Source organism: Schistocerca gregaria, chromosome 2, assembly GCF_023897955.1.
Source record: "Schistocerca gregaria isolate iqSchGreg1 chromosome 2, iqSchGreg1.2, whole genome shotgun sequence".
NCBI lineage: Eukaryota > Metazoa > Arthropoda > Insecta > Orthoptera > Acrididae > Schistocerca > Schistocerca gregaria.
This window is the reverse complement of record NC_064921.1, coordinates 355,865,777-355,890,446: the sequence shown is the minus strand read 5'-3', so window position 1 is coordinate 355,890,446 and position 24,670 is coordinate 355,865,777. Positions and strand designations below refer to the sequence as shown.

Genomic DNA, 24,670 nt, shown 5'->3' with positions numbered 1-24,670 from the left:
CTCATAATTATCTGACATTGTAAGTCAGTCTGTTTTACTTTATCGCTTACTAACTGTTTGCGGTGGTAGGTAACTCTCCCTGGACAAAATGACTCGTTTTATTCTCATTATTGAGCTAGAGATTTGAGAAAATGTGTCTTTTATATATCCATTTCTTATTACTTAATCTGTAGCGCGTGACTGAAATGAGTGATTACTAGTTTTCGTAAGGGAAGCCAGTATCTGTTGTATGTTAGGACAGTTGCACCCATAAAGTTAACTTCCGTCGAAATGCAGGGACGTTTGCTGATGCTGTACGCTATGTGTCTGAGAAGGTGTACAATTAACTTCGCAGGAGGGATACTGGCCACCTACCCACTGCGAAGTGGCAAGGGCTTTCTGTTCATCCGGTACCTCATTCGCCCAATGGCAGTAGGTAAGGGCAAGGGCTATCTCGACACTCTGTAAATCGATGTGCTTGAGTGTACTTACTGCATAATACGTAACAATCTTTCTTTTGGACTTTTGGCAAAAATTATATTAGTTACGCTGGAAGAAAGTTTTGAAGTGACTTTTTCATTATTATTCCTGCACTTTTGATAGGGAGTACATTTTCCCATGCATCTACCGTTTTGCAGTATGTAAAGTAAATCTGTGGAATGTAAGTGCGAGGAGTGTGGGGCTAAATTCTATATTTTTATGACTTTTTGGGACTTATAAGTCGATGGCTTTATTCAGCTAGCATGCCACATAGACTGTTGTAGGATTTAAACCTATTCCTTATTTACCTTTCGGTAAACATTAACACCTTCAGTGTGTGGGTGATACCTACTGAAGTTTCCAAATTTGATCTTATTTTTCTTTTTCTTTCGGAAACGTGGGTGTTCTTTGTTTGAGTCTCGTGGTGTCCAGCCGTGTGTAGTTCAGAGTATAGTGTACTGCAGTTCCTTCCTAATCTAAGGAAGAGATGGGTTTATATTCAGTTCTCTGTTGTTCATTGTATACATCTAAATCCGCGAAACACAATAAGTAGCTATTATGGACTTTATTTCCTTTTCACTAAATAGAATTTTATGGTTTTTTCGTAGTTCGTGGCCTGCTACTGAGCAGGTAGTAGGCTACATGATACTATCTGTGGTGGGAAAGATGTTTATTTTTATTTCTTGAGGTATGAATGGATGTTTGATTCTGAACGTGCTGTCCTAAATCACGTATCCTTTTATTATTTTGGCTACTCCATGTCTCTAGTCAGTTTGGTGCATTAATAAAATTAATTTAATTCTCACATGAAGCACAGACCATATCGATGTAATGTTGCATTTTCCTAAAGCCACTGTCATATTTAAGTCATATACTGGTCAGTAAATCATTTGACAAATTAAGGAGGATGAACAAATTAAAGTAACAGTTTGGATTATCACAATATTGGTAACTAAAGGTATATCAGTTAGCGACTCATGCCAAGATTTCACGTTGTTTGTTTTATCTAAGAGAGACCTTTCAGTAGATGACCTCTGGCAAGATAGTGTTTCGTATAAAAACAGTTGCCTTTAAAATCTTTCACACTACTACAAAACTCAAGAGATGGAGCAATATAGTAACGCACGCACTGTGCGGCAACAAAAGATTCAGAGGCTGTTGATTAAACAAATCATCTTCCTGCCTGCATTCTGTTGAAGTAAGAATATTACGATCTCTGATATAGAAACTGAAAGTGCTTGTGCAACACCTCAGGAACACTGTTGATTGAGATTTATAACCTGCTAAGATCAAAATCGACTCGACCCATCTGGTACACAAAGTAGGTCACGATGTGAATGTCTGGGAGATCATCACCAGTTGTTATGCAACATGAATGTGCAATTTGTCCAATATCTGCATCAACACCCGGCCATTAAAACAGAGCTGGAAGGGGTTCTTCATGTAAACCATCTTCCAGTTACTTCTGTGCAGGAACATAAATTCTTTTGCTCCACAATGCCTAAGTGATTACCAAGATAGATTACTTGCATTACAGTATTTCTGTGTCTAATTGAAGTCCGTCCAGCACGTAGCAAATAAAGTTAAGAGTCCCTGCCGCAGCCAGTAAGCGCTTAGACCAACTGTACTAGAACTTTGTAATGAATCGTGGAAGTGGGAACAAGCTGAGACGTTACCGGTAAATGATTCAAGGTTTGTGATACTTCATCGTCTGTACGATAGGAATTCACTTTTTGCGTATCAAATGTTGATATAAGGTCTGTTTACTTACGAGACAAAGCATTAGCATTAATGTGCTGACTGGTCGGTTAAAATGGATAATGTAACTCACTGCTAAGTAGCATGGCTAAGAACATGTTTCTGGCTGCTGCAGACTGCAAGACGCGTTTCAAGACTGAAGGGACATAAAGAGCAGTGCACTGAGGAGGTATGCTTTATTGCCACAAATGTACACGAACATTGCTACCGAGCTTTTCTCAGTTCGATAAACTGATAGAACGCTTCTTAAATGTTCTCTTGTGATAACATCCACTTCAAAAACCAAATAGTTATTTGCTGGAGCCTGAAGTTAGTAATTTTTGATAAGTGAGTATTCCTAAACAGTAACACGTTGACAGTATTAGCATTCAACTTACAAAAGGCTTTTCTCCGATTTTTGCTAGTTATTAGAACAAAAATTAAGTTTCTAATTTAATTCCCATCTGTTCCTTTGCGTTTACGTCTTCGAATGGGTTCACTGATTTCATAACTTGGTAATATTCTTAACTTACAATGACCTTATATCCCACCTGTCGCCACAGTTATCAAGGTGAAATAAGGGAGAGAAATCTTTTCCGCCATCTGCCTGTGTAATCTTTGTTCTACTTGTTACCGTATTTCAACTGTTCGTATCGTATTTTGTTAGATGGAGACTGGGTAACAGTCCAGAATATATATAAGATCGCCTAAAAACCACACTGCGGCTGGTCGGTGACCGAAACAAACAGTCGTCATTCGCCTTTTGAATTAACTCTGGATCTCACTGACCTCCCAGCCTCGCAAGTTAGGCCACTGTGTCCAAAGCTATACGAGCGTGTCTTTGATTGATTTCCCTTATTCATTAAGTACTAATGGAGTGGGAGTTTCACATTGTACTTCAATTAGTGTTTGTATGGTTGCGAAATAAGTTTTATTCATAAGGAATTCTATAAATTGCTAAGATTTTTGAGTAGCCAAAACAGTCACTGACGTCAGAAGTCATCATACAAGTCAATAGTGATAATACAAAAGGCAAGTCATTTATAATTTTTTAGAGTAAACTAGAGAAAAAAGTGTAATGGAAACCAGTGATAGGTAATTATCATATTCTCTGAAATAAAATGCCCTTGCTCCGGAGGGCCAAAGGGGAGAACGTTTGTGCAATCGACCACTCTCGCTTCTCAAACGATAGGCATGTCTTCTGGAGAAGTAAACATTATTTAATATAAATAAGTGTCTAAGCACGAGGAAGGAAGTGTTTTCGCCTAACTTTTAAGGCACACGAAAACATATCAATAACAACAATTTGGTACAGATGGCGGTCACCGGCGGGCTACACCTTCTCTGGGAAGACTTCATCGTAGGGCACCAGGTTTGTGATGCCGGACAGAACCTGCGTCACCACCGCAGACAGCGCCTCCGACAACGCCGGACCAATCTCCTTCACCACTTCCTGCCAATTCTCGTTCAGGAATGTGTTCATGTTGTCACCTGTAAAAAACACACACGAGATGCCTCATCAATTTATCAGGAAATATTGAGACATGACAACTTGTGTACAGGAACAAAGTGTAGCAGTAGGAGAACGCTGCGCGACTACGGGGTAACCACATGGAAGGAGGCAGAAAAGCTGCCATTAAGTGGATAAATTAATCACGGAAACTTACTGAGTGTAGCAAACCGATGCTTGTTGTTGAGCAACCATTCATAGCTTGTGTGCGTTGTGCATATAACGCAGAGTGATACATAAGGCTTCCAGCTAAGTTAAATGAATACATGAGCTATGCGACGAGAGTTTCTGCAAATTGTCAGCTAGAAAGTACTACCTTTTCTGCAGTTGACGGCTATGATTATGTGAATCCAAGCCAGCCCGTTTGTATATTATTGAGGGTGTCGTACAGATTTCGAATACCTGATAACTCCCTCAGTTAGTTTTCCGCCACTGCTCAGCTCGACAGGCCCCAGTTGTTCCCTCTGCTGTTAGTGCTGAACTGGGGTCATCGTCCACAAAGAGTGCCACTTTTAGTTTCTGACCCTTTCTCGTAAAACTCTCACAGTATTATTTTACACTCTCTTGTTGGTGCAATTGTTGGAAGTTTTTCTGTATTGATCCACTAGAAAGTGCAACGGCAAAACAGACATCACTCTGCAAGAATAATCATACAAATTAACGCTAAATGTTTAAAGTCTTCACTGGAGTAACCACAACCAACGAAACTAGCAGGACGTGGCCAGTCTTGCTGCGGGGCCTCTCTCTTATTTTCCAAATACCTCAATACTGTAGTCCACAGTTATCGTAAACAATGTTGTTTTACGCACCTAAAGCGCCTAATTCAAATTCATTCTGCTGCAGGTGTCGATGTCCTCAGGGATTCGCCTGTTGATTTAATTCAAACTTGTTCGGTTGTAGAACAGTTCCAGAAGGTTTTTACTCAAGTAATGACAGATATATTATCGAACGCATATTTCTGTGCGACTGAAAAGGTGCCTCTACAAAGAACTTGGGAGGGGGGTGTGGTGGACGAGAGAGGGTTCTCCCTTAACCAGGTTTTAGAAAGGCCTAAGAAAAGCGTCGTAGACTTTTACGACGATAATGTTACGGATGGCCTGCTCTCCAACTCGCACTGCACACAGTGTGCTGAGTTGAAGTCTGCGCCCTCGGCCATATGTGTTAGGAGTGACACAACGACTAACAGAAACCAAATTACATTATCATAATAATTTATTTGTTCGCTAATCCCGTCTGAGACGCTCTATACGTAAAACCAACAATTGTGTTGTTCATATACTGCTAGATTGTAAAGGAAAGCAGGCGTAACGTTGGAAAACTTCATTGTAGCCCTTGAAACGGATTTGTAGCTTAAAAAGGTGTTGAAGATAAAAATAAAAATTAAATACTCTCCAAGAAAGTGGTATATTAGTAGTGTAAATATTCCTAACGTACATGGTACTGCCACGGTCAGCCTAGGTCGAAAAGTCTGTTAATAACATCGTTAACTTCTCTTGACGTAAGAGTGCGAATCGTCTGCGGACCCACGCTTTTGCATGCAGAATCTCAATACTCCCCATGCGAGTTTACACCCTCCTGTTAAAACCCTACCGCTTATCCAGAGCCAACAACACAACCAGGGTCCAGCACCTGCAAAAGTCAGCTCATAGGTGCCGCTCACACACACTAATACCAGCACACTCAAAAAGCCGTGACATGCATTATTCTATTACGTGGAAATTTACATTATCGTTACGTAACTGTAGTGCAATATTGTTAACGGGGTAGTCAGGGTGCTGACCAGTAGCCAATTATCCACATAATACTTAATACAGCTACGAAATCCCACTCACGTAGCTTGTATGAAATGAAATACAGTCCCTTCCAAAGTCAATTAAGCTGCACCCACAACGAATGTTTATGTAGTACAAGATACAGGTTGTACTTTTGGTTTCTCGACAATCTTTTATGTTGATGATATTCCGATCACTGGCTACTTTACTCAGAAACGGATTCTGATAATTTACTTCATACTTATAAAACCCAGTTCCCCACTAAACATGGAAATAAATCACTATATAGCATGCAGCAACGGAAATCGTGTGTCACTAAGACAATGTTCTGTATCGTTGTGGACTTTCAACAGCACGCAGCGTTGTAAAAGATCCTTCATGGGTTGACATCATCTGATTTTCGAGTATCCTGTGAATCTAAGCTTCTGATGCTGATCAAATCATGTTTGCTTTAAATACAAGCTGTAACGATCGTGAGCGCTATTTACCTCTGAGACTGGACACGTTGAGTTAACGTCAGTCAAGAATGCCTTTAAGGCGACAATGACGCCGTTATCAATGCCTAACTGAGTTTGGACGAGATCGATAATTAGGGCTGCGAGAAGCTGAACGTTCCTCCGCGATATTGCAGATTGCGTTGGGAGGAAAGTAGCCACTGTACATGATTGCTGGCAGTGGTGGCCATGAGAACGTACAGTCGCAAAAAGATCGGGCTACGGATGGGCACGTGGCACTACCGAGAGCAAAGGCCGCCGTGTTCGTCATATTGCGCTGGCTCATCGTACTTTATCTGCAGCAGCAATATGAGCAGCCTGATCAAACGAACTGGTATAGAATTGTTATTTCTAGGAAAGCTCCGAGCCAGACTCCCTGCAGTGTGCATTCCACTAGCCCCAAACCACCGCCATCAGTGCGACAGAATGTCAATCGTAAGGGCCCGGGTTCGATTCCCAGCTATATCGGAAATTTTCTCCGCTCAGGGACTGGGTTTTGTGTTGTCCTGATCATCAACGTTTCATCCCCATCGACGCGCAAGTCGCCGAAATGGCTTCAGATCGGCAGACTTGCACCCGGCCAACTGTCTACCTGACGGGACCCCTAGTCACACGACATTTAAGTTTGTTGGTGGGCAAGATTAAGGTCTGTTGTGTTTTCAGATGAAAACTGGTTGTGTCACGGTACCAGCGATGGCCGTGTGTTGGGTAGTTGAAGTCCTGCAACCAATCTGTCTGCTTGCTGGACACACGGGGCCTACACCTGGAACAATGGTTTTAGTTGTGGTTTCCTACGACAGCAGGAGTACTGTTGGGTTATCCCATACACCCCGACTGCAAATTTGTGCTTCAGTCTGGTGATTAGACATGTTGTGCTGCAATTCATGAACAGCATTCCAGGGGTGTTTTCCAACAGGGCAACGCTCGCCCGCATTCCGCTATTCTAACCCACCGTGTTCTACAAAAAACCAACTTGTGGGCTCGGCTTGGTTGATCACCAGATCTTTCTCCAATCGAACACATATGGAACATCATCAGACGACAACTCCACATCATCCACAAACAGTATTAACCGTCCCTGTATTGACCGACCAACTGCAACAAGCAGTATAGTAATCGCCGTTTCCGTTCCCAGTACACTACGGCAGTAAAAACGCCCACTATCCAACGTAAACATGTCGTAGGTTGTATTGTCTTGTTTCCTTGGAGATGTACTTGTCGTCAAATATTTGGAATTACGCCAACGAGCAGCAAATATCATATATGTAAATTCTTTTTTCTACTATTATTCAAGGCTTTGTAGTGATCAATCTTATAAAAGCGTGACGCGCGTCACAAGGAATACATCAATTGATCTTTGCTCACCCAGAAGCTTGTTGCCACCGAACAGGCCGTCCAGATGCATATACGCGCGGCTCATGTCATACTTGATTTCCGATTGCGTAGGCTTAATGTACTCTTTACCGTCGTCTCTCTTCTCCAGTTCCCAGTGAACCGTGACAGCGATGTCCAAGTCAACTGAAAATAAAAGCAAAGGTGATTTGATTAAACAATGCTACTGATGTGGTTCTCATTCTAATATTGAACAAATCAATTACTTTCAAATGTTCTTTTGAGATGAGTAAAACTAGTAAAGACATAGAAACAGAACGAGTATGGGGTAAATGAAACACTTATACTACCAAGTTATCTGCGAAAATAGGCGAACGAGTAAATATAGAAGTAGACTTCGTCTCCAAACAGTGTTTGGTCAGTACGCAAGTTTGTGTGTCAGGAAGTAACAATATACACAGGTATTCCAAAAGTATTGTTTGGATTTCTGATTTCAAGCGAAAATCACCGAAATTTTTAACGAGGAAATCAGAGTAGTACCAACGCCAGGCATACCGTAGGATGGCTTGCGGAATGTGAATGCTAAGGTACACTCCTGGAAATTGAAATAAGAACACCGTGAATTCATTGTCCCAGGAAGGGGAAACTTTATTGACACATTCCTGGGGTCAGATACATCACATGATCACACTGACAGAACCACAGGCACATAGACACAGGCAACAGAGCATGCACAATGTCGGCACTAGTACATTGTATATCCACCTTTCGCAGCAATGCAGGCTGCTATTCTCCCATGGAGACGATCGTAGAGATGCTGGATGTAGTCCTGTGGAACGGCTTGCCACGCCATTTCCACCTGGCGCCTCAGTTGGACCAGCGTTCGTGCTGGACGTGCAGACCGCGTGAGACGACGCTTCATCCAGTCCCAAACATGCTCAATGGGGGACAGATCCGGAGATCTTGCTGGCCAGGGTAGTTGACTTACACCCTCTAGAACACGTTGGGTGGCACGGGATACATGCGGACGTGCATTGTCCTGTTGGAACAGCAAGTTCCCTTGCCGGTCTAGGAATGGTAGAACGATGGGTTCGATGACGGTTTGGATGTACCGTGCACTATTCAGTGCCCCTCGACGATCACCAGAGGTGTACGGCCAGTGTAGGAGATCGCTCCCCACACCATGATGCCGGGTGTTGGCCCTGTGTGCCTCGGTCGTATGCAGTCCTGATTGTGGCGCTCACCCGCACGGCGCCAAACACGCATACGACCATCTTCGGCACCAAGGCAGATGCGACTCTCATCGCTGAAGACGACACGTGTCCATTCGTCCCTCCATTCACGCCTGTCGCGACACCACTGGAGGCGGGCTGCACGATGTTGGGGCGTGAGCGGAAGACGGCCTAACAGTGTGCGGGACCGTAGCCCAGCTTCATGGAGAGGGTTGCGAATGGTCCTCGCCGATACCCCAGGAGCAACAGTGTCCCTAATTTGCTGGGAAGTGGCGGTGCGGTCCCCTACGGCACTGCGTAGGATCCTATGGTCTTGGCGTGCATCCGTGCGTCGCTGCGGTCCGGTCCCAGGTCGACGGGCACGTGCCCCTTCCGCCGACCACTGGCGACAACATCGATGTACTGTGGAGATCTCACGCCCCACGTGTTGAGCAATTCGGCGGTACGTCTACCCGTCCTCCCGCAAGCCCACTATACGCCCTCGCTCAAAGTCCGTCAACTGCACATACGGTTCACGTCCACGCTGTCGCGGCATGCTACCAGTGTTAAAGACTGCGATGGAGCTCCGTATGCCACGACAAACTGGCTGACACTGACGGCGGCGGTGCACAAATGCTGCGCAGCTAGCGCCATTCGACGGCCAACACCGCGGTTCCTGGTGTATCCGCTGTGCCGTGCGTGTGATCATTGCTTGTACAGCCCTCTCGCAGTGTCCGGAGCAAGTATGGTGGGTCTGACACACCGGTGTCAATGTGTTCTTTTTTCCATTTCCAGGAGTGTAGATAGAAAGAAATTGGGATATAAGTCCTGATAATGTGGGCTTCTCGTGGCTCGAAACAGCACATCATGACTATACAATTGTCATTAATGTACTCACGGAAGACTAGAGCCGGCCGAAGTGACCGAGCGCTTCTAGGTGGTACAGTCTGGAACCGCGCGACCGCTACGGTCGCAGGTTCGAATCCTGCCCCGGGAATGGATGTGTGTGAAGTCCTTAGGTTTAAGTAGTTCTAAGTTCTAGGGTACTGATGACCTCAGAAGTTGAGTCCCATAGTGTTCAGAGCCATTTGAACCATTTGAAGACTAGAGCATAACCCCTACTTGGTGGATAGACCAAATTTTAGCGATATCCTTTCTTTCCCAAGGGATCAGAGAAGCAAGGTAAGTTCGAAATGTATGAGAGAAGTCTTAAGAAATGGTTTTGGCTCTGGTTGGAGTTGAGACGTGCAATTATATTATTAATATATAGTTATGTTTCGAAACCGCGACTGAACAACAGACAGGAAACTGTTGGCTAATTGTCTTACATGAATCATTTACAGCAGAACAGATTCTAGAATGTGAAACACGACACGGGGTGAGTTGTCCGCTCACATGCACTTCTACTCACCGAGTGTGACGTTGACGTCTCCACTGCCCTTGATGGCCAGCAGGAGGATCTTGCCGTCCACGCTGTACTTTCCCATCAACTGGCACACAGGAATGCGAGCTTTGATTTCTGCTTCGTTTTTGGCGAGATCAAAGCTGTAAATAAAACAGTAATGTCCTAAAGTAGGCTAATCCTGTAACTTTAGCTGACAGTAGTGGAAGTACTGAGATTTACCACAATCGGTGGAGAGATCCTAGGGACTACATGAATCTGATTGCCGTAAATGCAGCAAACGGTAATGACAATACGCACATTAATGTTAATCAGGAGTGAGATACCGAATACTGCCTGAATGTGGATGGCTGGACAGAAGTTTCAACCTCGTTCATCCCAGCTGTGAGACCAGCGCCTTAACCAGCAAACCAACTCTGCATGTGTTTGTATGAAGTCTAGTCAAAAAAGGACGTCAGTCTTTCAAAGAATCTTTTACTAAAAATTAAAAAAAATAAAATAAATAATAAAAGCTTTACAAGGGACGTCATTTCGGGGCGTAATCTTTCTCAGCCTCTGTGCACTAAGTCCATCTCTTGATAAGCTTGCGAAACCTTCCTGGGAGACACTGTGTGGGATCGTGGACATCCACTCGTGTAATGCTGCCACAACCACGTCATCGGACGACAGCTTGGATACACTGATGGGCCAAAAATATGAAAATAACGCGGAGCTAGGTCGAGTGAAAATAACGCGGAGATAGGTCGAGAATGTAAGTTGGGTACTGCAAGAGCTCACGCAAAGATTCAGAAGGCTGTTTCCCCAACAGTATGAGGGCGGGCATTATCCTTAAATGAAATCACAGCTTTTGAAACTTTTCTTATTCTGTTCATTTTCATTTTGGGTTTCAGATGTCACAGTTTCCTAAAGTAATTGTTATTATTCACTGTTTGTCCTTTAGGAGTTTAATGAGCAAGCAGTGTGGCAGTATGCGCTTCATACCTCAAAACACAGTGATCGTCAACTTCCCTGCCTGAACTTGACATTCGGAACTTTTTTCTGTAAGCGGATGTGGTTATTTCCACATCATCCCTTGTCGCTTACTCTGCAATACATAACGATGAAGGTACATCCGGTAATTTCCAAGAACGATTGCCTATCGAAGTCGCAGGGTCCAAACGATACATATCGAACGTGCGGTTGTAAATCGATCACGTGACTCTGGTGACGGGCGCTATGACCAATTTTATGTGAGCGTCATTTTTATCTTTTTTCCATCGTTCCTTTAGTTGCTCTAAATTACATACCTCCGCGAATTATTTGTGAGGTGCTTAGGAAACCTCTCGATAGTGAGTGTGATGTCTGGTGTTCCTGATGTTTCTTCGGCGGATTCTCTCACATGGAAAAATCTAATTCCATGATTATCCAGCGTAGAAAATTGTTTGACTTTTTCTCGCAAACATGGAGTACTACCGGATGAGCAAATACGGGAGTGTGTAGACTGTGGTGGTGCGAAGTGTGTAAAACTTCAAAAAGAGGAGTTTCGATGCTGAAATACCGTCACAGTTTCATTGCGGAAAACGAACGAGTATCAGGGAGAATATGTGGTTCGACTCTTCCAAATTATCCATCCAGACCAGCGTAATTCTTGTATGTTGCTGGATTCAAGACTACACCTTGCAAGCAACAGCATCAGAAACTGATTTATCTGCTAATCCGAGTATGGCTATTTCAGGTTTGCAGAGAAGTGTGTTATGTGGTAGTGACAATCTGTGAAGTTTCCCATTAAAAGAGAAGGATGTCCAGAACAAAGAGACTAACTGTACTTGTTTCATTACCTCCATTTCCACAACTTGCGTTTGCAGGGAAAGGTTAACGCGTAGGGCACTCTGCCGATATTCTTGCATGATACTAGCAAAATTTTGCCGGGCTATGGCGAAACGAGAATTGTCACTGTAGCGTACAAATCACATGAACTTTCATATGCCGACAACACCAACAACGAGTAAGGAAAGTCGTCTCCTTTGTAACTACATGTACTTTTGTAACGCTCTTCTTTTGTTGTTGCTGTAGTGAGCACAGTAAACATACTCATAATGCCCGCCACCAGAGTAGCATGATCGATTTACAACTGCACGTTCGATATGTATCGTTTGGATCTCGCGACTTCGATAGGCAATCATTCTTGCAAATTACCGTACATCTCGTCAACGGTTACTATGCGATTGTGAAAGTATTTTCCTTTTGTTCAATACGCCTTAAATGTGATTCCGACATTTGGAAGCGCTTCAGAGGTGTCATGGATTCTGATATCAAATCGAATGCGCGATGTAAAAACTCTACCCGTCACCTACAACGACCTGCTCGCCTTCCAGCCAGGAGGCTCGCACATGTTATGGAGCGTTCACGTAACGTGCCTGAGAGTCGGCCAGTGGTTGGTTATTGCTCACCGCTAAACGGAGGAAGGGCATCGGGAGTGGTGGTTATGTGGATCTGGAAGGCTACAAACACCTACCAAAGGCGGGCGGTGTTTTAAATAGACGTCTGCATTACCAAACTGGCGTTAATAGCAAACATAGTGTTTGAATTGCAATTGATTCGACAAGGGTCAAGCACAGGTAACATACGGCTTTGCTTCTTGAGCTTCTTATTCTATGTTGTGGGCTGCTTGTACTCTGTGCTTCACTGCTAAGAAGAGTTTACTAGTACTTACGTTCGTGAAAATGATTTGACCCTACGGTTGTGTACATCAGCAGATTTTGTCTCTTGTGCACTGTGGACAATTTACAAGGATTGTGAGTTGTTTGCATCACATGTTAGCGTTCAGACAAGGCAAATATTCTTATTTTAACTTAGCCCTTTGGGGCGTCCTTCTGTTGATTGTATTCCTACTATTTTAATCAAATTACTTAGATTGCAAGTATATATTATTTAGAATCTTATCTGGACTTTTTTTCTATATTTTTCTTGATTGCGGTTCGAGCCTGATGTCTAATTTGTGATAGTACTTCTTCTGGGTAGGATAAAAACATTCTGTTCGTAGAAGTCAATTGGTACATTTGATTTTAGTTAATAGACATTATTCCTCACTGATTTAAGATTGTATTTTTTTTCTAATTTGAAAGATAATTGCAAGTTGAATCGTAAACTGAATGGTCACTGCTGAGTTGGAATCTGTCCCTTGGACGTCTATTGCACATGTTCTTCCAGCGTGGGCTCTTGCTCAAGTTAATAATTTCTGCCCATAAGTGTCACTGCCATTAGTGGGATCTGATTTCCTGATTTGCACTTGTAAATATTTTTTCCCACTGTCTTCGTAGTATTTTGTAGTTGTAGCTCTCTGCCTGATATGGGCCGAAGATTAAACATTCTCTTGCATTGCTTCTATTAGTATAAGATGCCCATTTAAAATTCTTTCCTCGCGTTTTAGTGAAAATATGTTTGTCCTATACAGATCATAATTGTAGCGCTGATTGATTATATTGTACTTTCACTCTTGTCATATTTGTTAAAGTTGTGCTAAGCAATAAATGATCACCCTGATAACAAAACAATGTTACTGCCTATCGGATACAGTAAATAAGATATGCGTCATATACTATGTATGCCTCTACTTCTTAAATTTTGACCCTTACATAAACATAACATACTTCATAATTTAAATCACTTCAACGTGTGCACCCCCTGTAACACGCAGAATATCAACTGGCCATTCGGTCTCTTGCCATGCATTGTGCAACATGTACATGGTGTGATAGTGCCAATGGCATATCTGATGCGCTGTTTAAGTGTAACAGTATCAGGAACTGTTGTTTTGTACACAATATCTATTACATACCCCAAATAAAGAAATGTAAGGGTGTATTGTCAGGTGACGTCTGGGGCCATGAAATTAGGCAGTCTCTGTCAATCTACCTGTTCGGGAAGATTTCATTAAGAAAATGGCGGGCTTCTATAGCTCAATGAGGGAGAGCACCATCTTGCTGAAAGATGACAGTGTCTTGCATATCCAGCATCTAGGGAACGGCATAATTCTCCAAATTTTCTAGGTAAACGGATCCACTTACACTGCTTTCAAGGAAGAAAAGTGGGCCAACCGCTCGATCACTTATTAACCTACTAACACAACCATTGGACTGTTCCGAATGTGTTTTCGTACGATATGAGGATTTTCTGATCCCCAAATCCGGACATTATGCTTGTTAACTGGGCCATGTACATGAAATGTAACGTCATCGGGAAAACACACACACTTCAAGAAATCGTTATCCTCGTCCAAACGGTTCTACATTTCCACTGCAAGATTCTCACTTTTTGGTGATCATCTGATTGTAATGCATGAACAATTTGGACCTTGGAAGCATACAATTTCAGACGTATGAGAACCACTTTACGCACTGTACTCTTTGGCACTTGAAGCTCTCGCGAAGCTTGTCTAACCGATTTCTGCGGCGACCTCGTGAATGCTGTTTGATTTGCCTGCGCAGACTCCTGCGAAACAGGTGGTCTGCCTTTGCTTTTCCGTTTCTGAACAGATCCCGTTGCTAAAAATTTTCCATTCCTGTTCTGGTTAGACTGACATCAGGTGCTTTCTTTCCATAATAGGACACAAACTTTTACTGCACGGCAAACGGTGATTCGGTTTCTGCTAGACACATACACTGAACTTTCTGCGGGAGAGGGGGGGGGGCGGAGTGTAGGGGGAGGGGAGGGGAGAGGGGAAGCCATTTTTACAATACAGCTCATACAGCACTCCTTACGTGTTGAATGAGACACAGATGTGTAGAAACTTTATGGGTTCAATAGTACTCCTGTAACAAAAATCAAACGTTACCATCATAAATACAATTAACGTTCAATATTGAAATCAGGGTAGACATTCATGAACATCTTGTATATTGGTGCAGTGTTCCCACTAATCTGTGTTTACAAAGTAATATCTTTCTCGGACACATTTTATTACCCAGCACCTTAACGCTCCAAGCTCGTTACTTGCTACAACGTTTCAATTTTTAGTTCGTCTTTGGCAACACACGTGTTACTGAACAAGAAGCAACTTTGTGATAATTTGGAGATGGCTTGACGATTCCAAGTACTAATGTTCTACTTACGCCCAAATTTTCAGTTCTGACATGACGATCATCACGAAACATTCGCTCAGCTGCCTCGATTTTCATATCAGCTTTCAAAGTGAGTTTCATTCCCGACTGCCGTTCATTACAGATAAATACAAGTCCATTTTCAAAAGCAATTCATTCACTCCTAAAGCTTTCGTTCATCACCACACTGCAGCTGCGCTGAAATATCTCCGCATCGTTAGTCTCTTCAGAGGGCAACAAACGATATCACTTTCCTTATTTGTTCGTTGCATGTAATAAAATTCTCTGAAATCAGTTCGAGTGCTGCTATTCACTGAACGAACACAAGCAACGGGCAACAGCCAGAAATAGGAAGGTTAAGGCATGCCATTGGTGAGACATTGCTGTCAGCCTTTGGAACGGGAAAAAAGTCCTTTACTTACTGACTTGCCATCGTCGCTAGAGTATTATAGTTATCATACTGCTGATTTCTAATTTTGATGAACCAAATAACTTTCCCCATATTGTGTAATTTATGTAGACCGTGCATTCTAAAATAATTGTCGTTTTAGTGGTTAGCACCATTCGGCCGATTTATCGCAGTTTTCTATCTTTTCGCTAGAAATCTCTTCATTTGTAGGTATGACGATTGTCTCCATACTCTGTTACCCACGGCAATCTCTGTCCGCCCCTACAGTGTTCCCGCTGTATCCTCTTGCGACTTACAAACCATGCAGTCATGTGCCGTGGGTTACTGCAGTGCAGGCGTGCTAATAACACTTCCTTTGGAGCTCAGACGAAACAATCCGCAACAACGGGCACGTTTTTGGTTTTTGGCAGTCGAACCTCACTGCCAGAGGTATAAGCATCGCCGCAAATGCGCGCTGCCTTGGCGGCACTACCTTGCTTCAGTGTGTCACGTGCCCCTCCGACATCCTTCCACCGGACGAGTATTTAAGTCGCAGCTCAACCGCTCCGTTGTCAGTTGATACACCAGACTTCACGTCGACTGCACCTAATGGTTCCTCAGTTCGGGTTCTTTCGCCATGCGGACTCTAAGCTCCGTTCTCTAAGCCAGATGCACCTAGCGGTCCATCCACCAAACGTAGTCCATTGCACCAATCCAACCGAGGAGCACTTCGCTGCCATATCGAAACAAGGCCGTTGCCAAGTGCATCCATCGCTCACCGCTTCACGGAACTTCGTCTGTGAGTCGTTTCAGAACCACCGCCTAAAGGGACACCATCAGCACGGACTTGTCCACATGCAAAGATTCCAGCGCAAGGACTGTGATTACCTGATATGACATTCCAGTGCAACATCAGTGATAACATAGTAGGACATCCTAGTGCTTCAGTAATGAACTATCAATCTGAAGCATGTACTGCAGACGAACATTCCAAGATACTGCTACTGAATTTTATTTATTGGACTCAATAAAGTTCCAGTATTCTTGGCTACCTCGCCACATCAATCACAGTGCGCTGTTCGTCTCGTCACTAACATTACAGTGGCGACCAAGGTCACAGCATTTAGGATCAGACATTCCAAGTTATCGTCCGCACTACAGTAGTGAAAAGAATACTTAGCTTATTGATTTTGTTCCAACAGTGCCTAGCGTCCAGATTATCAGAATTCTGTGGTTTCGTGCTTGCCTATAGTAGCCTACCGTCCCCGTGCACTACTTCCGACTGTTTCTGATATTTTTTCGCCTCATACATATGCTCTCAACGCCGGCTGTCTCTTTCCAGCTGTCACCACAGCCCCGAACATCTTGCCACACCTCCTGCTTCGCTTACAGCACCTACAGCAAGACTGCGAGCATTCTCTTGCCGAAGTTAATCTCTCTGGCCGCTGCTCCTTCCCAGATGTCCACGACACATCGACTACTCCATCAGCAATTCAAAAATGGTTCAAATGGCTCTGAGCAATAGGGGACTGAAATTCTGAGGTCATCAGTCCCTTAGAAATTAGAACTACGTAAACCTAACTAACCTAAGGACATCACACACATCCATGCCCAAGGCAGGATTCGAACCTGCGACCGTAGCGGTCGCGCGGTTCCAGACTGTAGCGCCTAGAACCGTCAGGAATTCAGTAAAGAGTCTTAGCCATGGTTGGAAAAGTACTTCGTGGCTTCTACGATTCACGATGCTACACAGACGTTGAGCCTCTCTCCACGCTTATTCCGTCGCTCACACCCACCGCACTCTTCAGTTCTTTAACTCATGTGCTGGCCTTACTACTCTGTCATACGTCCATTACGAAGCCAATTCAATGTCCATTATGACAATCCTCGTGCGCCACCGTATATTCTGAGACATCTTTCTCGACTCCCATCCACTTTCCTTCTCACATTCTCAGTGCTGATTTGCACGATTTACAGTGTCCTCCAAACCAACCCTTGGGGCCTTGTTGGCCTTTCATTCTTATCAACATACTCAAAGCGTTTGGCAGTCTTGTCACTTATCAGCCACTACACGCCGCAACCCGTACATCCTCCGATCCAGCTCTTGGAGTGTTTCCACGTCTGGTTATGGGTGCCAACCATCTATCCTTGTCAGATCCCTCCTGCAAAAATCTGTGAGATCTTGTAAGGTGTCAGGCAAATCCAACACCTTACATGAAAACCCTGACATAATAAGCAAATCTACTAGTATGTCACATAGCTCCGAATAAATCGTAACATTAAGTTAACCAAAGTAATACAAGTAACGAGTGAGCAAATGGAATACCACAGACTAACACAAGAATGCCTAAATGCATGTCGTACCTTCCCACCGTGAGGCAGACGCAGCTCCGAGGGGAGAAACGAGGACAGAAGCCGAGAGCAGAACCGTGTTAAGCTAGAAGGCCCTGCGATAAGGAAGAATGGGCCAGACTACCTGTATGACTATCACCCGCACGTTTTAGCGTGAGACTGTTTCGCATCTCAGGTACGTCAAGGACAACCTCCAACCCATGTTACAAGATAGAGCCCTCCAGAAAAACAGTATAGATCTTACGATAACACAAAAAGGGCCACTACCACCCGCAAGTTTTAGCGTGAGCCTTTTCGCGTGTCTGTTACATTAGGATCACTCCCCAGCCCATGTTAAAAGATAGAGCCCTCCAGAAGAACAGTATAGATCTCACGATAACGCTAAAAGGACCACACCAGCTGCAGGTTTTTGCGTGAGACTTTTTAGCGTCTCTGTTACGTTGCAAACTTTAAAAACATTGCCCCACCACGAAAAGTATAACGTTTCTCATTGGATAGACAGAATTTTTGTAGGCGGAGCTTAAGGTTAACATTGAGACCCTGATTGGTCAGATGAAAACACAGCCAGATAGATTTTTAAATCTACTTCGGTAAATTGTAGTAAGGAGAAGTTAGGGAAGAGTTGGTTCCGCGACGGCGAGCTGGATGGCTGCTGCGCCGGCGGCTGCCGCCCTCACGCTGCTTAAACCCCGACAAGGTAATGAACGCACGCGATGCCGCATTCTTGAGCGCATAAGGCTTCACTCAGAACTGCAGAAGTCTTATCTGTTACACCCCTTTTTGCGTAATACTAGTGTCGATCGTTAATTAAAACTCATGGTGTTCACATTTACCACTTGAAGTAAAAATCTGAAACGTGATAATTTTTCTATTTTTAGTTATTGGGAAGCCACATCAGCCACTGTAATTTACGACAAGTTAAATAAGTAATTAAAGATAATTGAGGGTCACTGTAGACCATTTTTATAGTAGTAGACCATTTTGATAGTTTTCTCTTTTGTGAAACTTAAATTAAACCGAGATTATAGATATGATATGGCATAGGTCATCCTTTGATCGATTGTAGAACTTGGAAACCCATTTAGGGAATATTCGTTCACATTTTTGTTGAACGCAGTTGGTTTTTACCATCCTGTATTAAAACATTTCCTTTTATCAATCGTGCAATTTATAAACGATGCTTTGTGAGTAGAATAAAATTTCCAATTATAAACTTAACTGCTTTTTCGACGTTATTTTACCAGATAACTAAAAATAGGAGAGCCTTGAACCCTTTCCACTAAATTTAGTTAGTATTAAGATTCTTTTACAGGGAGTGCAGTGGAGCTGACGCTGAGATCATTAAGTATTTGGTTATATCATCAATAGTCTCACTGAACTCTTCTGAATTCTACATGTCATGTGTGGTCTGGCGTCTCCTTACCAGCAACAGGTCCCAGGTTCAAACTAGTCAATTCCCTAAAAAACACGCTCAGAGCGTCGTTGCGCGAAAGTGGTAGGGAGACACGATATAGTACAAACAGACACCACCATGAATGTTTAGAATCTAATATATTTCGCCTAATATCCTGCTGTCTTTCTTCCTGTAAAGGCGGCGTGCCTCATGCTGCTGCCCTGTTTCCAGATCAGCAACAGCGTAAGATACTGCAAAGCTACTGACGAGCCACTCCCTGCACCTCCATTGCTTGATCCCCTCTCCAGGATTCCTCACGCCCGTGGCATCGCGTGCGACCGCAGGATTCTCCTGCATTGCACAAAGCTGCAGCTGTTACTCATATGGACAACCCACATTTGGCTCATTCTCCTGGAAATTTCGATTCAAAACGTGGCTACACTTGGCCATGTCTCTGTTGCCACCTTCAGTAGCCTCGGCAAACCCTCATACCTTCGGCAGCCATGTCTCCTTAGAGATGGATGAGACACTCCTTTATTTGGGGGCGAAGGGATGTGACACCGATGCTTGCCGTACATCCCGTCGACTAGCGACACTTCTTCCGGAACTGAGACGATAACTATTCACACAACAGACACATGCTGGGTTGTTTACAACTGAACCTCCAGCAGTCAGCACAGGACCGCGTTGCGCCAGCCTCGTCGCCAGAGGATAAAAGTCGCCGCAAACGGCGCTGGCAACATGGCACTACCTTGCTTCCGTGAGTCATATGTCTAGCGGTAGCCTTTCGGGCCGTCAAGGACCTCTCCCTCCCCTCCCCTCCCCTCCCTCCCCCCCCCCTCCCCCCGCCCGTGACCACTCTGGATTCAGTTTATATGCCCGGCTTTGCACTGACTGCGTCTAGTGGTTCCTCAGAGTTCTTTTGCCGAGTGCACTGTACACTCCATGCTCTCCAATTGAGTGCACTCTAAGCTCCGTACTCTGCACTAGCCACGCCTTGCACTCCACCCATCAATCAAAGTTCACCACACTGAGCTGGCTGAGGGATACCACAATACTGTGTCCAAATGGCAGGCTATTGCCAAATGCATCCTTCACTCACCACTTCACAGTACTTCGTCTCCAACTCGTCTAATAATCCACCACCTCAAGGGACACTTTTGCCACGGACTTCCTGCACATGTGGATATTTCAGTGCTATGACAGTAACTACCTGCTAGGACATGCCAGAGCTTCACTGATTAACTATCAGAATGAAGTGATTAGTACAGATTCACATTCACAGGAACTGTTATTGTCTTTTGCTTATTAGACTCAATTAGGGTTCATAGTTCTTGGCTACCTGGCCACATCAAGCGTAGTGTGTTGTTGTTCTCTGACATGAGCACTAAAATTATGTTGACTACCCTTGTATTATAAATATTTAACATAGAGTTATAAAAACATGTTCAATGTAATCCATCATATTCATGATCATCATCATTATCATCATAACCACCATTTAACACTCACAGACGGATAAAGTTACATCTTACATGTATAATATAAATAATTAATATTTGGACCACATATTGTTACGGTTACTGTGGCGTTTTATCCAGTCACATGTACCCATCTTCTGCAAGTAATCATTTGAGAAAGGAATTATCATGCCAAAAGTGCTCATGAAATATAGTCGCTCTGAATTTGGTCTGTCTTAGTGTACAAAAGCCAACGGCTTTGTGGCAGTGGTAACACCGGTTCCCGTCAGATCACCGACGTTAAGTACCGTCAGGCTTTGCTAGCATTTGGATGGGTGACTGCTGTAGAGGCTCCGGTCACGAAAACCGACAACGGTGTGCTGACCACATGGATCTTAATGTCCGCATCCAGTGACGACTGTCGGTTGAGGATGACACGACGGTCGGTAGGTACCGTTGGGCCTTCCGAGAATTGTACGGACGGAGACTGTAGCGTACAAAACTCTCATTTCTACATTTATTCGATACCAAGATGTGTAGGTAAGTGCACTTGTCTACGTAATATTGCGAAATACCTTAAGCCATGCATCCTGCCACTCAACGTATAGCCTACACGTGATTATTAAGTCTATGCAGTTGTAGACCAAATTTTTAAAGGACACGTTTCCGACTGCATAATGAATGGACACAAGGAAATAATTTTCCCGGAACTGCTCTACGGAAACACATGTAACGAGTACTCACTTGGTCTCCTTGATGACCAGCTCGTTGATGCCGAAGATGCTGATATCGCTGAAGGTGATGCCGAAGCCGGGGCTGCCGTCGGTGCGGCGCACCTTGATCTCACTCACCTTGAGAGGGTTCAGGTCCGGCACGTTGTACTTGCGGTCCCCTGCAGGCCAACGGGAATATCAGAAAGCTGTCGAGGCAGCGCTACGTCGAGTCAGAACCGAGGCTGCAATCTGTGGCTGGTCGTAAACCAAAACTTCTCAACGTACTCTGCTTGAAAGGACGAAGTATGTTTCTGAGAAAGTAATTTTACCGGTATTGATTTCTAAATTATACATGAAATCAGTGAGGTACGAAGAGCTAAAATAATGAATTTACGTGTATTTCGTACCACTAAAATGCGATAGATTGTTTGTGAATGCAGTGGAATCTACGGCGTAGGTTCGAGATCACTCCTTGCTTCGAGTTTTAACAACGAACAGAAGACGAAAGATGGGTTGTCAACAAATAAATAATAGTGTGAAACTGCACTGTATTAAACTTGTATGCAATTCGTTAACTGCCCTAATTCTTTATTTGAGATACGGCGTGTACTGAATAGCGGCTTTCAGTCTGTTTATCTACCTCTACTGCCAGACTTTCATTACTGAGATCGCTTATGCCTGAGACCGCTGAATGCAAGACTGCCACTCGCTTCCACTGCCTCAAAACTACAACACTAGCTCCACAGTTCCTCTGCTTCTTTCGTTACCTTAAAAAATCTATTGTGGGAATTTCTAATTTATTCCCTTTAAGAAATCCAGTGCGGGGAACTTTCCAGTTGTACGTACACAATGTGTGCTAAGTCAATAATTGAAAGTAGCAATATTACAAATCTACCAACTGGTTTTCTGTGTTGACGCTACGGGAAACGAGTCATTGTAGATCTTTTCTTCTAACAAGCGCGCAAAGATTTAAGTATCAGCACAAGACTTTTATACCTCAGGGCAACCCGGTTCTCTGTGAGATTTTTTCAACAGATACAGATTAGCTTAGCTTCAGAAACAACCTTCAAGTCCCAATGTTGCACAGAAAGAATGAGATCATCTTATGTCAAAAATTACAAAGCTTCGCGTGTAACAGACCTCTTAATACAGCAAACGCTTTACAGCACGACATGGTACGGCACGCTATAGACTGGAGGACGACGCGCAGTACTCACCTTTGAGGATGCTCGGGATGGCCTCTTGTGCGTGCTTGTAGGCGCAGCCGTTGAGGTTCGGGTCATTCTTGGAGCACGGCTTTATGTAGCTGGCTGAAACGGTACAGTTATTTTTATTAGTGAAGTTCCCGTCTCTAAAGCTATACGTGCATGGAATAGTGAAAACAAAGGAAGTCAAGTTTAAAATAAGTTTCAAGGTTATTGAGCGAATGAGATACCCGAATACTGTTCTCAACACAACGAACAACCTGAATTAATTCTGACAGCCGGCCGGAGTGGCCAAGCGGTTCTAGGCGCTACTGTCTGGAACCGCGGGACCGCTACGGTCGCAGTTTCGAAACCAGCCTCGGGCATGGATGTGTGTGATGTCCTTAGGTTAGTTAAGTTTAAGTAGTTGTAAGTTCTAGGGGATGATGACCTCAGAATTTCAGTCCCATAGTGCTCAAAGCCGTTTGAACCATTTAATTCTGACACATACGGCGTTTGATATCGATGGCACTACACTCAAGTTCTCTCAGTTCTGTTTGCCTTTTATTCCAATAATATCCACGTTCAGACATATTAGAAACACATTTAAGATGTCCACATTTAGAATACATACACATATATGTATGTTCCATATCTCGTAACCAAGGGACCGATTTCAACCAGACTCGCTACACATATCAGTTAACATCTGGAAAGAATCTGTGGGGGGAGTACGAGAGGGAGGAGGGTGTAGGGAGTGGGGTGATCGACAGACAGAGGGGAAGGGGAAATGTACAGAGAAAGGAAATAGGAGGATATCGACAGAGAGAGGGGAGGGCGAGAAGATGGACAAAAGAAAGGCAAAAAAGAAGGCAAGGAAGAGAGGGAAGGAGGAGATGGACTGACGAAGGGAAGTGTAGAAGGACAGTGAGAGGGTGGAAGAGGAGATTGACTAAGAGGGGCAGAAGAATATAGCCAGAGAGAGGGAGGAGGAGGAGATGGACTGAGGAAGGCAAAAGACAAGGCCAGGCAGAGGGTGCAGGAGGAGGTGGACAGAGGAAGGGACAAAGAGACCAGGGTGAGGGGGAGGAGGAGATGAAGGGAGAAGAGAAGGACAGGGAGAGGATGGAGGAGGAGACCGACTGAAATAGGGGGCAGAAGGATGTGGACAGTGAGAGGAAGGAGGAGTAGATGTACAGAGGAAGGGAAAAGGAAGCCAGAGACAGGGGGAAGGAGGAGATGGACAGAGGAAGGGACAAAGACAACAGGGAGAGGAGGACGAGGAGATGGACAGAGGGAGGGAGAAGAGAAGGACAGGGAGAGGATGGAGGAGGAGACCGACTGAGAGAGGGGGCAGGAGGATCTGGACAGAGAGAGGAAGGAGGAGGAGATGTACAGATGAAGAGAAAAGGAAGCCAGAGAGAGTGGGAAGGATGAGATGGACAGAGGAAGGGACAAAGAGATCAGGGAGACGGGGAGGAGGAGATGGACAGAGAGGCATTAGGAGGACATGGACGGAAAAAGGGTAGAGCAAGAGATATACAGACAGCGATGCACAAGGAGGAAATGCACAAAGATATGGGGGGGGGGGGGGAGAGAGAGATTGTGATGGGAGGAGGAGACAGAGGGTGAGGAGGAGATGTAGGGGGTAGGAGGGGATGCAGTTAGAGGGGGGAGGAGGTGAAAGACAGAGGGCGAATGAGCAGATCGGCAGAGGGGGGGAGGAGCAGATGTTTAGAGAGATAGGGGAGCAGCAGGTGGACATAGAGGGCAGGTAGAGGTATCAGACGGCAGAGAGAAGGGCTCGATGAGATGGACAGAGAGTGGAGGTGAAGGAGACGGCAGTTAGCGGGAAGAAATGTAGATGGAGAGAGAAGGGCTGCAGGAGGCTAAGTTCAGTCTAAAAACTAATTACTTCCATACAGTTTATTTCTACGAAAATAGAGAGAAATAAATATTGAATATGTACACGAGGCTAGTCGGTTAGGGGTCAGAAAACCGGATATATCAACAACATTATTGTCATAGCTTCTCATTGCTGAATATTGTCAGCGACGACGCAAAACAGAATAAGATAACTGAATTTCCGAGAAAAATAGGGATGACGCATATCGACAAACCAAGAGTTTACAATATTTGCAAGGAATAAATACAAATAACTGCTTTTAAATGCGAACGGAGAGAA

At 44.2% G+C, this 24,670-nt stretch overlaps 1 protein-coding gene across 2 annotated transcripts in view; it reads right to left on the bottom strand.

The window, feature by feature from the left end:
• The window catches only part of LOC126337050 (protein takeout-like), a 115,301-nt gene that overhangs the window by 87,183 nt on the left and 3,448 nt on the right, over window positions 1-24,670 (bottom strand). Inside the window, exons 2-6 of one of the 2 annotated variants that reach the window (XM_050001377.1) lie at window positions 22,519-22,611; window positions 21,333-21,480; window positions 9,927-10,060; window positions 7,338-7,490; window positions 3,123-3,687 (exon numbers count right to left, since the gene is read on the bottom strand). The exons of the other annotated variant lie outside the window; for it this stretch is intronic. Of the exons in view, the coding sequence (XP_049857334.1) occupies window positions 3,530-3,687; window positions 7,338-7,490; window positions 9,927-10,060; window positions 21,333-21,480; window positions 22,519-22,611 (686 nt within the window). The 3' untranslated portion in view covers window positions 3,123-3,529. Of the gene's footprint in view, window positions 1-3,122; window positions 3,688-7,337; window positions 7,491-9,926; window positions 10,061-21,332; window positions 21,481-22,518; window positions 22,612-24,670 lie in introns of those variants that run through there. 2 annotated transcript variants of the gene reach the window in all.